Source organism: Danio aesculapii, chromosome 9 (genome assembly GCF_903798145.1).
Source record: "Danio aesculapii chromosome 9, fDanAes4.1, whole genome shotgun sequence".
In the NCBI taxonomy this organism is placed as follows: domain Eukaryota; kingdom Metazoa; phylum Chordata; class Actinopteri; order Cypriniformes; family Danionidae; genus Danio; species Danio aesculapii.
Window position 1 is genome coordinate 28,553,009 of NC_079443.1, and position 13,052 is coordinate 28,566,060.

The 13,052-nt window shown below is 35.7% G+C and overlaps 2 protein-coding genes across 12 annotated transcripts in view; both read right to left on the bottom strand.

Annotated features, from left to right (window-relative positions):
• Window positions 1-2,002, bottom strand: part of poglut2 (protein O-glucosyltransferase 2) — an 11,037-nt gene extending 9,035 nt beyond the window's left edge. The window contains exon 1 of the mRNA XM_056465361.1: window positions 1,638-2,002. Coding sequence (XP_056321336.1) covers window positions 1,638-1,816 — 179 coding nt within the window. The 5' untranslated portion in view covers window positions 1,817-2,002. The remainder of the gene's footprint in view (window positions 1-1,637) is intronic.
• Window positions 2,003-3,375: 1,373 nt separating this feature from the next.
• Window positions 3,376-13,052, bottom strand: part of stxbp5l (syntaxin binding protein 5L) — a 236,133-nt gene continuing 226,456 nt past the window's right edge. For all 11 annotated transcript variants that reach the window (XM_056465374.1, XM_056465370.1, XM_056465368.1 and 8 more), the window contains 4 exons: window positions 11,559-11,724; window positions 9,202-9,313; window positions 5,991-6,211; window positions 3,376-5,900 (listed from right to left, as the gene is read on the bottom strand). In XM_056465374.1, the coding sequence (XP_056321349.1) occupies window positions 5,859-5,900; window positions 5,991-6,211; window positions 9,202-9,313; window positions 11,559-11,724 (541 nt within the window). In that variant the 3' untranslated portion in view covers window positions 3,376-5,858. The remainder of the gene's footprint in view (window positions 5,901-5,990; window positions 6,212-9,201; window positions 9,314-11,558; window positions 11,725-13,052) is intronic.

Below are 13,052 nucleotides of genomic sequence, written 5' to 3' on the forward strand. Positions count from 1 at the left end.
AAAAATATGCTTTTTAATAAGTTATTTTGTGTTCATAACATGTCAGGCAAGAGTGTTTATTTTATTAGACTTTATTTGTATATGTAGATTTTAATTAAGGGAGATATCCTTTAAGGGTGGGTGTGATTTTGCAAAGTAACCAGTTTCAAGGTTTACCACGGTTTGGAAAGGTCAAGTTTTTAAAACGGCCAGAAGTTTCTGTTATGCCATTCCTGCGGTATATGAACAGTTTTTTTTTACATGTTTTTTTTAATCACTGTTTTATTTAGGTTTTTTTAGGGCAACAGTATCTCCAGCAGAAAAGGACCCTCCACATTAAAAGCTACTGTTCCATTATATTTAAAAACTTTCTTAAAATAAAATATACTGTGTTCAATGGGGAAAAAGTTGTTGTTTTCTACTCAGACATTTAAAAAGACCACATTTTAGAGCAGTACTCAAAATACGGCAAAACCGTGATATTTTTATGCAATGTTATCGTACCATCACAATCTTATACCGGCCCATGCCTAAATCAATGTCTAACTTACCTTAACTGTAAATAATTGCCAAAATCAGTGGGGATTATTAGTTGAATAAGAATGATGTAAAAGCACATAACCCTAACCTTAACATAAACTGTAAAGTTATCCCTCAAATCTGATTGGCTGATTGGAATGTTGTTTCAGGATGAATATAGATGTTGATCCAGGAACATTTCCTATTTGGAGAAATCACACAAACCATAAAACGTCCACTTCAGTAACACTCAGACAACAAATTCCCCAGTGTAGCCTAATTTCTGTCTATTCTGAAGAATTCCACAGATGCTCTGTTCATACACAGTTGAAGTCAGAATTATTAGCCCCCCTGTTTATTTTTTCACCAATTTTTGTTTAACTGAGAGATTTTTTTTCAACACATTTCTAAACATAATAGTTTTAATAACTCATTTCTAATAACTGATTTATTTTATCTTTGCCATGATAACAGTAATTTTATTTTATTATTTATATATTTTTATTTTACTAGATATTTTTCAAGACACTTCTATACAGCTTAAAGTCACATTTAAAAGCTTAACTAATTAGTTTAACTGGGCAGGTTAGGGTAATTAGGCAAGTTATTGTATAATGATTGTTTGTTCTGTAGACTATTGAAAAAATATAGCTTAAAGGGGCTAATAATGTTGCCTTAAATGTTTTTTTTTTAAATCTGCTTTTATTCTAGCCAAAATAAAACAAATAAGACTTTCTACAGAAGAAACAATACTATCAGACATAGGGTGAAAAGTTCCTTGCTCTGTTTAACATCATTTGGGAAATATTTAAAAGAGAGAGAAAAAAAATCAAAGGTGGCTAATAATTCTGACTTCAACTGTATCATCCACCAGATGTATATAACATTTTTTAACGATCTATTTTTCTTATAATATGATGAAATGAGATTCTTGACTTGACTCGTCGTAATGCACTGTGATTAATGAATAGGGAAGTGTGGTTGTCAGTTGTAGATATTTTCATTACAATCTTTCCTTTAATAAAAAGCACGTGAAATGATGTCTTAATGTAGGGTTTAAAACCACAACCTTCATTTCCCAGACAGATGTTTAACCACTAAGCCACAATGCCCCATTATGGTCATCCAGCAGGACTCACTTTGTTCCGGTGGTGTCCACAGTCTGTATGAAGAAGAAGCGAGCAGGAAGGACAGCGTTTGTCTTCAGTCCTGGACCCCACACCAAAGTTTTGCTCGCGCTGGGCGCTGCCGCTGCTTTTGATCTCCGCGTCATGAAAATGATGCAAGACATCAAGAGCAGTAAAAGTTTCCTCAACATGTTTATGGAGGAGGGCTCTCAGTAGTGGACGCGTTCACTTGTCATCTCCTCATCACAATGGCAACGTTTAAAAGAGCTCGGAATAAAACAGCTTAAAACACTAATGATACATGTTTTACCACATACTCACATTCAGTGAAATACCAGCAGCTCGGTGTGCAAACTAACCCACAGAAACACTCGTGTGAAAAATTTCTGTGAACGTGAATATGATTGGACGTTCGAACCTTGTGTACGATGATGCCACAATTTACTGGAGGCTGATTGGCTGTGTAATAGGAAGAGGAAAGACGCTTGCAAATCTTGCTTGGAGTCGGCGCTGTGTGTGTGTGTATTATTTAGTTGAGCGTAACGGGTCTGTCAATCACAATGTGCCTGTTATCATTTACAAACATGACTAAGGTATTGTTACTAAAGAGAAGCTGTGGCGACCGCTGTCTTTCTCATTGAAGAGTACCCAGCAGCAATGACGGTTGGGATTGCGATTTTACCATGCACATTCTTGAAGGATGGAGAGATAGTGTAGATGTGTTATGGCTAATTTTAGATTACGTCCTGGACATGAACACACATTAATTGTTTAATCTTCCAGGGTTTAAATAGTTTGTCCAAACTTAGAAAAAAAAAAAATACAATGAATGTCACTGGATATAACTAGAAGTAAAACTGTCATAAAATGTTCCTAGCCATTTTGTAATGTGAATAATCAGTTAACTGGAATGTAATCCATAAAAAAGTAACTGTAATAAGTTTTTTTGTCACTTTTTTTTAAACTAATCTAGATTATATGTTATCAGTTTATACTCCACAAGAGTTTAAGTAGTTTATGTAGCAATATTATGGCTTATTATCCATTGGTCGCTAACACAAACATTTAAAGAAATCATACAGAAAATGAGCAAATTTTGGTGCATTTCAGAGAACCTGAAGTTTGTAGTGAGATTCTATATGAAAAAACTCTGTCTAATCTCTTTCTGGGTTTTCTCGAACCTCATCAGGCATTAAAGGAGATTTAGAGCTGTTTTTTGAGGTTGCAAAAACCTTTAATATAAAAAAAAGTTTGACCAACATGTATTTGAAAAGTATTACATTGTTCATAGTCTATAAAAAGGCAATTATTAAATTTGCAATAATAATTTTCCGATTTAATTTAAGACACAAAATGGCAATACTCTAAATATTAAAGTAAAAATTTGAAGAAGTAAATATTAAATATATTAATAGTGATTACCCTAAAAAAAATGGGGCCCTACCACAAATTTTGATTGCCTGGCCCCCAGTCATCCAAGTCTAGTACACTCAGAAATATGTATTTTTCGCTTGTTCAAACTACTTAATTAAAATGAGCTAAAACTACACGATTCTTGAGATTTCATTGGGACAACTTAATTACTTTATGTTCAATCCACATAAATTTGTTAAAAGTGTTAACTTAATCGATTTGTGTTGGGTCAACATGAATGAAGCATGTGGAACCCTGCATTTTTACAGTGTACCGAGACTGTTACGTAGTTCTGGCCCCACATGCCTGATATTGCAAAAACAAACCAGTCTCATGATGTTGTGTACATCAATAACTGTTTATTTCAATTTGATTTGCATCAACATATTTTTCCTTTTTGTTTTCAATAACCTCTATAACACTAATAGAATATCGATAAGAACGAAAGGTGGCATAATCCATTTAAACAAGACCGACGTTTGCTGCCTTCTCTGAAGGTATCAGAGGACCAGGTGTTGGGGTGGAGGAAACTACAGTTAGACCTACAGAACTTCAGTCAGAATATCAGACACGGTACCATCTTTAAACAGGTACGACATTCACAGAGGAATATCCAAATCACATAATTTAGTTCGATGACCATGTCGCTCTCCAGGTTGAACTGTACATTTTCATATAAAAACTGAGAACATACAAACAAAACACCCTGTCAGTGAGAGTCAGTTATTACTTATTTGACACTGAAGAGAAATCATCGGAGAGTCAGTTGAACAAATATAATGGTAAACATGAACTAAAACCCACCGGTTTCTTCAGCAGAGACCATCTTTACATGGTTTTGGCATCTTGAGTGTCTTGTTGAGTCCAGATCTCCACATATGCAATGTCTTCTTTCCATTATCATGAGCTATTATTTCAACATAAACGCATAAAAAAAAAAGTAATATTGCGTAAGAGCCCAAGTTTGACTAACGGTTGATGATGTGTTTTTCTTGTGAGCCTTGAGTTTGTATTTCAATGCACAACATTTACGTTACTGAGTAGCAGCTTGTATATACAAAGCCAAATGGGCAGAGGCATGGACTACGAAAGATATGCTGAGATTGTTACAGTAAAGCACTAGAAGGTCAGAGGTCATCAGAGGACAAATCATAGAAACACAACATGAGTCTCAAATACGATTCTGGAAGATTCAGCTTACACATAACACTAATTCATGCGCGAACCGCAGTGCGGCTTGCTCGCGTTGATCTTTCCAGACACATATTCAAAAGAACAAAAACATGAATATTCATCAGTAGTGCCCACTGATTGGTCTAAACACCATTTCCACTGTCAATTGACAACCAGAAGACACAATCGAACAATCGTCTGACACTAAAGGTAGAAAACAACACTTTGAATCGTAATATTGAAGGGGAAAAAAGGAAGGAACAAACAAAAATCGTCCATTATTCTGGAATGTGAAGGATATCTCTTCACAATGCATTCAGACTTTGGCAGAGAAATCAGAGGTCGTTCACTCCTTGTCCTCAGTGAAGTGCAAAACGACGCACAATCTTTGTTACACATGCCCAAAGGCAACTGAAGAGACTAGAAACAAAAATACAGGCCAGCTGAAATTGAGCTTTGATAGTAAAACAAACATCATGACGAATTAGAAAACAAACCAAACAGTAGTTGTACTTTCACAGACACGCATGAGGAGCCAACCTTTTGGTTTGAACTTGGCTGGCTTGTCTTATCTACACAGAAAAAGAGCCCAGAATATCAACCACAGACGAGTTAATTCATCGCTAGTTTACAGTTAAAGATACTTCACCCATCTAGAATATGGCACGTTAAGTATTACGTAGGAGAAACACGCTCGAAAAGGACCTCACAGACACACACTCGTCACGTGGCGCCAAATACATTGTACTACTCACACTTCTAAAACCATGTCACGTCATACGTCTCTAGGACCGGGTGAAGTACCTTTCGGAGACGGATTAAAAAGTTGGTTGTGGTGCTTTTTTCGAGCTAGCAGCAAAGAAAACGGAAAAAGTTTGTGTTTGTGACTGAGCGTCGTGGGTTTGGCCAACTGAATTGCCATCGGCCTGATTTTCATTCCAGAGTGGATCAATTGGTGTCAAATGTAAGAAGACAGAGTGGTAAATAATCTGAAAATACACATCACGAAAGAAAAAGAATGGCGTCATAAAAAAACTAAACAAAAAGAAAACATTTTGGCCTTATAGCAATGCAGGTATACATTTTTTGTTTATATATATATTTGTTTGCTATTTCAAAAAATATAAAGTTTTTTTGTCATAGTTTCTATTATTGGCTTAGGTTATTAAATAAAAGTTTGTTAATCTTTTATTTACCTTTTGTTTTAAAGTAACATGCTGCTTTTTAATATGGCAGTTTTACGTTTTTATAGGTCATCCATTTTGTTTCATGCACTCTTGTTGATTTCGTAACTTTCCCATTATCTACACGGCGAGAGTCAGTTTACTTCTTGTGAGGAGACCCCGGTCAACCCCTGTACATAAATGAAGATGTCATCTGATTTACAACGTGGGTATAGAATTCCTCTTATTCTCAAATACTAATGGTACGCGGACATCTCCCAATATCGTGATCTGGCCTTTGCCTTTTTAACCTCTTTAAGTCAGTCCTGTACACAGACAGAAGAGAATCTGAACAGCCCTTAAGTCCCTCTTGGTCCATCAGCCTTGCTCGCTCTGTCTCTTCTCTTTTAAAGAGTGAAAGTCCAAGTACCAGAGTAGCGCCCTCTTGTGGCACGACAGTAAAACACACCTCCAAGAGGACCCTCTAAAACTGATACCACTTCTTGTCTTTGCATTTAAGCATTAGCTGTGGAGGAAAAAAGCAGAAAGAAAACATTTGAATATGCGCATTAGTGATTTTATTTCATACTTCTCATTCTTTTGTTCTCCTTCATACCTCATGAGCATGTTTAGAGAAGGTTTCTGCACTGGTCATCATCAGAGCGGTCCTCTCTTCTAGCTCCCCTAACCTCTGTCCTCTCTCGTCCAGGGCGATGCGAGCTCGAGCCAAGTCCCCAACCACCCCGCCTGCTGCCGCCTTCATGCCCTCTATACCACCTTGTCCTGGGATGTGCTGTGCCAGGCTGCGTGATGCCTTACCCGCCGATGCCTCGCCAACTATTAAACAAGAGAAAGCCAAATGCATCAGAATCAGAAAGAAAGGTAATTTGATTGACTTTGAAGGTGCCATGGTTGTTGGTGCCAGACAGGCTGGTATAAGCATTTTTGAAACTGCTGATCTACTGGAACTTTAGTATTTTTGCAGAGAATGATCCGAAATAGAGATTAAGTGAGCGGGTGTTCTGTAGCTAAAATCCTTGGTTGATGCTGGAGGTCAGAGAAGTATGGCCAAACTGGATAAAGCTGACGGAAAGGCAGTAATAAACTACACTCAGCGGCCATGATGGAAATCTCCCATTCCACCACATCTCAAAAGGGATCTACTGGATTGATATCTGGTGAGTGTGGAGGCCATTTGAGTAAAGTGAACTCATTGTCATGTTCAAGAAACCAGTCTGAGATGATTCGTGCTTTATGATATGGCGCATTATCCTGCTGGATGTAGCCATCAGAAGATGGGTACACTATGGTCATACAGGGATGGACATGGTCAACAACAATACCCAGGCAGGCTGTGGCATTGACACGATGCTCAATTGGTACTAATGGGCCCAAAGTGTGCCAAGAAAATATCACCCACACCATAACACCACCACCACCACCAACCTGAACTATTGAAACAAGGCAGGATGGATCCATGCTTTATGTTGTTGACATCAAATTCTGACCCTACCATTGGAATGTTGCAGCAGAAATCGAGACTCGTCAGACCAGGCAATGTTTTTTCTAATCTATTGTCCAATTTTGGTGACCCTGTGCATTGAGTTGCTGCCATGTGATGGCTGATTAGAAATTTGCGTCAACAAGCAGCTAGACAGGTGTACCTAATAAAGTGGCCAGGGAGTTTATATCCACTTGTTACAACCAAAGTAAACGGTAGTGATGGCTGCTTTCAAAGCATCTGCTTCATGGAACTTCGAAACCTTTACAATTTTTTGTTTCGAATCAGTGGTTCAATATCGGCAAGGTCACGAGAAAAATGGGACTTTGTTGCATTATAACTGTTTCAAATCATTTAGAAAATTTAGTGATTTTCCTCTGGGGAGCGATCTGTGCAATATCATAAAATTCATATAAATCATACTCCCAATGACAAATCACTGAACAGATTTCACTGGTTTTACCTGATTTCAGATCAGCTTTACTTACTTTGTAGACATTTTAGTGAGACATTTGTTAAATGAAAGCAATAATAATTAATAGTCTATTCTTGGCTTGTTTAGCAGAGTCTACCATTGAGCAAACAAGCCTTGAAAATTTATAAAAGAACATATATTATGCAGACACGTAATATTTAATGACATTAAATGATAAGTTAAGTGCAAATAGAGTTTTTACTTTTAATTTAAAATAGTTTTGCCTGAGTTTTTGTACCATTTATATGGTTTTGACCACCAACGTCTCTAGCATTTCGTGTTTTGAACTCATTGAATGAGTTCAGTTGTTTTGAAGCTTTGATAAGCTTGGTTTCTCACATCATTACTAAACAAAAGATCATCTCTTAAAGCACAACTCAGAGTGTTGAAACAGATGGGCTACAGCAGCAGACGTGCACACAGATGCCACTAATGTCAGCTAAAAACAGGAAACTGAAACACTTCTTACCAAAACTGGACTGAAGAAAAATGATAGGATCTTGATTTCTATTGCAACATTTGGATGGTAGAGCCTGAGCGTGGTGTAAACAGCTTGAAGGCATGGATTTATCCTTCTTTGTATCAATGGTTCAGGCTTCATGTGGTGGTAAAGGATATTTTTTGAGGCCTTCATTGAGACACTGAATATCAGCTGAGCATTGTTTATTTGTCACAGCTTACCTGAGTATTGTTGCTGATCAAGTCCATCCATTTATTACAATAGTAGATCTTTCCTGTTACGGCCATTTAACGTGCCATGGATAACGTGCCATGTCCCAAAGCTCAAATCCTAAAGTCGTTTCTTGAACATGACAATGGGTTCACTGAACTCAAATGGCCTTCGTGTCACAGCTCTTAATCCAGTAGCAATTTCAACATGTTTGTGATGTGGCTGAACAGCAGAATTTCATCATGGATGTGTAACTGACAAAACTACAGCAATTGGGTGATGCTAACATGTCAATATGGGAAAAATCTCTGAGGAATGAGGAATAAGACCTTGTTGAATACATGCTATGACAAATTAAGTCAGTTTTGACAGCAAAAAGATGTGTGGTATAGCAAGATTTAACTAATAAAGCACCCAATGAGTCTATATGATTGTCTATGTCATACATCAATGTCATAATACCTTCAATGAATTGTAGTCTTGTCACCATGTTTCTCAAATTGATACAGAAACTAAGGTCATTTATCTGAAAGTGCTGATAATGATAATGGGTGTTACATTTCAGACACACACTTAAGGTGACTGCTGACCAATCAGAGCACTCAGAGTATTTCTCAGAATTGAATTCGAGTTTTCATACAGACTGGGAAAAGGGATGCTGCAGTAAGTCGTGATGTATGGAATACTGTTTCCAGGTCCAAGACTCAATAGTATTGTTTACTATTTTAAGTTGGAAATACTCATCAGACCTTCATGAGAATACACACAAGATGTGCTCTTTAAACTTCAGTCACCACATTAACAGTGTAAGAGTTGAATCATTCTCTGCCCATTTCAGATTTTAGTAACAGTATAAAGTCTACAATCTTTATTTTTTAATTATAAAAATTTAGTCATATTAGAGCTCACACTTTACATCTGATAGCATTTAAACCACTGAATTATAATGCATTATGTTAGACCAAACAAGAGAATGATTTACTGTGTGTGAAAAATAATGTTTCTAACTTTAAAGCAGTTCTCTGTATATGCCAATTAGACAGTATTATCCTATTCAGTATAATCTTCAAGTGTAAAAATACAAGAATTTAATGTGGTAGTAAAAAAGTGCATATGAGAGAGACAGAGAGAAAGAGGGGGTGGGGGGCTTGACAAATATATGCTAAAATATGCACACTCACATAACTCCTCTCTGTCGAAGGTTTGGGCATTGCCACCAAAAAAGCCCTTGAGAAAGCCACGGTTCTGAGCCTCAGGGGTCTCGATGGGTGTAAAAAGCTCCCCTAACGTCTCCTGCAATTAATGAACAGGGAATCATATGGTTTGAAACAAACCATAACAAATAATGGAATGAAAAAGACAGCCAGTTCAAAATCCCACCAGCAGATGTCAGTACAGTTATACGTTTCACAATGCATAATGGAAAGATTTGACTTTGTGTCTGTCTTGAGTGCTTGATGGGCAGTTAGAAAGGAACAGAGGCTATAGTTTGAATTGAACTACTATGGTATGCTTACAGAATACTGAGCAGTCCACAGTGAACAGTTCAAGCAACCGTGATGTATGCCACATTGTAGTGGACACTGATAATAGCAGCAAGCCTTTCAGTCATCTTCTGATTTTCCTTTTCAATTTAGGCAAAAATATATATTTTTTTTAATAATTAATTTCAAGCTTGACTAATATATATATATATATATATATATATATATATATATATATATATATATATATATATATAAAGTTGGCGATTCAATCTGCTGTAGCAAGTTAGAATTGAAGTCAAAATTATTATTAACCCTGCTATTGTTATTTTTTCTTTTACATTTTTTTCCCAAATGATGTTTAACAAAGAAAGGGATATTTTTCATGGTATTTCCTGTTATTTATTTAATATAATTTTTTATGTCTGGAGAAAGTCTTACTTATTTTATTTTAGCTAGAATAAAAGCAGTTTTTATTTTGATTTATTTTTAAAAAAATATTTAATGGTCAATATTATTAGCCCCATTAAGCAATTTTTTGTTTGATTGGCTACAGAACATCCACTGTTATACAATGACTAATTACTTTAACTTGCCTAGTTAACCTAATTAACCTAGTAAAGCCGAATACTAGTATCTCTTAACTAGTATCTAAAGTACTAGTTAAGCTAAATACTAGTATTTTGAAAAATATCTGGTAAAATCATTTTCACAGTAGTAATTGCAAAGATCAAAGCAATCAGTTATTAGAAATGAGTAGGCTCACGGAATCTGCACACGCAGATTTTTAGCCCATCATTTAGTCTATTTATTTACTTGTGTAAATGTGTGAAAATTTATATTTACTCAGCAGTTTTTTTATTAATTTCAGTAATAATATTGACTAATATGAAAATGTTATTATGATTTATATACAATACAGTTTATAAAGTAATCATTTCTGGGTTTTTTAGTAAATATATAGTAGATATTTTCCCAGAGATGAGTTGCGGCTGGAAGGGCATCCGCTGCGTAAAACAGATGCTGGATAAGTTAGCAGTTCATTCCGCTGAGGCGACCCCAGAATAATAAAGGGACTAAGCCTACAAGAAAATGAATGAATGAATATAGTAGATATAATATATAAGAGACTTGCTTTGTTTACCAAATAAGTGGATCTAATTAGATTTAGAAACATGAAATAAAAGTTAAAAAGATATTTAATTTTTTATTTCATTTATTACGTTTTTAGTTATGATACTCCCAAAATCATTTTGCATTTCTGTCTGGCCCTAGAAATGAGTAATTAAAACAATTATGTTTAGAAACGTGTTAAAAACACATTTAAAACGTGTCTTCTCTCTGTAATTAGTCTGACCTCAACTGTAAATATTATATATACCCCTGAGGTATGAATAACTTTGGCTTTGACTGTATACACTTTCTATTCACTAAATAATTAAAAGCAAAATAAAAAAAATAGTGCTTCCACAAAATACTACACAAACAGAACTGTTGTCATTCTTTCTAATAATAATAAGATGAGATGACTGTAAGAACGATCATTAAACTATCATGTCACAGAAAATCAGTAATGCCTGCTAAAATTATTGCTTTGCCATCCACAAAATACTTTGTTGTTGTTTTATTTACAAGAAAAGTAAAGTAATTTTAAATTGTACTCAATTTCACAATAAAATATATGCAGCACTGGTGAGCACAGGTGCTTCAGGTTGGCTGTTTAATGCATACAAAAGATCTGCATACTGTGCACATACAGTAGCACACACTGCAAAAATAGAATGAATAGTATAGCCGTATTCTATTTCCATCCAAACCAAAAACAGAAAAGACAGAATGACAACCTGTGTGGCAGAAATTACAGCCGAGATGCAGCCGGGCTCAGCTCAGCAGAGCTCAAAGCATCCATGACAAGCATGACATTTCACTTCAATAACCACCATCAGCATGCGCGCACACACAAACACACACACACACACACACACACACACACACACACACACACACACACACACACACACACACACACACAAACACACACAAGGCAGAGCCACCTGTAGGTTGACACACATCTCCTGGCTGTAAGTGATTCTCTGTATCTCGGTGGGGGAGCACAGATACAGCGCCTGCCCTCCGTTGGTGAAGCAGAATGTTCTGGCAATGCGCATGTCTGTTAACGGCAGGTAACTCACATCTAGCAGAGGCCGTAAACTGGGAAGGCTGTAAAACACACACATGTAAGATAAGAGGCTTAGAAAGTGCATTCCAATTTCCTTTGTATCAGAAGTGGCAGTGAAAAAAACATAGTGAAGAATGATGAATGTGATGCTTAAAATATTATAGTGCACTGAAGGTAGGATTTAAAACCAGCCAACAAAAGCACAGCGCAGCTTTTCTGGCTCGAGGTTTAGAGTTTATTGAAGGATTGAGCTGGTTTCTGTAATCTGGATTAAGCTCAAAAAATCAATGGCAAAAAGGTCCTGAGCTGGTATTAAAGGAATGTTTAGGTTAAATTTAAGTTAAGCTGTATTGACTGAACCTGTCAAATTTTGTCGATTATTAAAGGAAGACATTTATACTCGTCCCTTAGTTTGTAAAAAAAGAGCTAACATTGCATTTACAGTAATGCACTTATGATGGTAATCCTTACAGGGGATTTAAGAGCTCATATGTCTTGATAATGCATTTGCATTAGTTATTCTGTAGAGAAAAATAAAGTTCTTAAATAAAGAGAAAAACTAAACAACTTATTACAAAAAAAACTGATTTTAAATTTATGACTGTCAAAACTGATATAAAAATAATAGCAATCATGAAAAAACAGTTATATTTTTACATTTATTTTCTTAGTCCAACAGAGATTTATATTCACATATTATTTTTTGTTAATGACAAAAACAAAAGAAAAGGATAACAAGCCAAAAAACTACAACACAAATTTTTTATAGTTCTTTTAAGTTTTTTTTATAGTTCTTTGCTTTCTCTAGCACACTCAAAAACTTACTGCTGCTTGTTAAAACTACCTATTTAAAATGAGCTGAACCAACACAATTCTTGTCATTTCTTTGGCTAATTTATTTGTTTTATGTTCAGTCCACCTAAATTTGTAAACCTTTAAGTTAACTTAAACATTTTGTGTTGGGACAACATGAAGGAATCGTGTTGGTCCAACTACCTGTTTAGGGGATTTGCGGTTCCCAGCAAGCTTTGCATGGGATTTAATTAAGAGAGGGAAATGTTAACAATAAAAGTAATCTCAGGTGTTTAAACTTAGTAAAGACTTGTTAGAGTTTAATCTTCACTTTAGTTTGAATATTTAGAAGACTTTCATGGAATGCTTTGAGTTTTGAAATTACCACCTTGCAGAAGCACCCATGCTTTGGGTGTTGGCAGCTTAATTAGCAAAAACGCAGGTTGTTGCTTTGCTCAGTGAGCAATAACTGTCCTAAAATGAGTTCTGAGATCAGTCTCAAACAACTGTATATGTAACTTATGAAATATGCTTAGAAAAGTCTCTTTTAGTTCAAATAAATTCTTCAAATAAAACT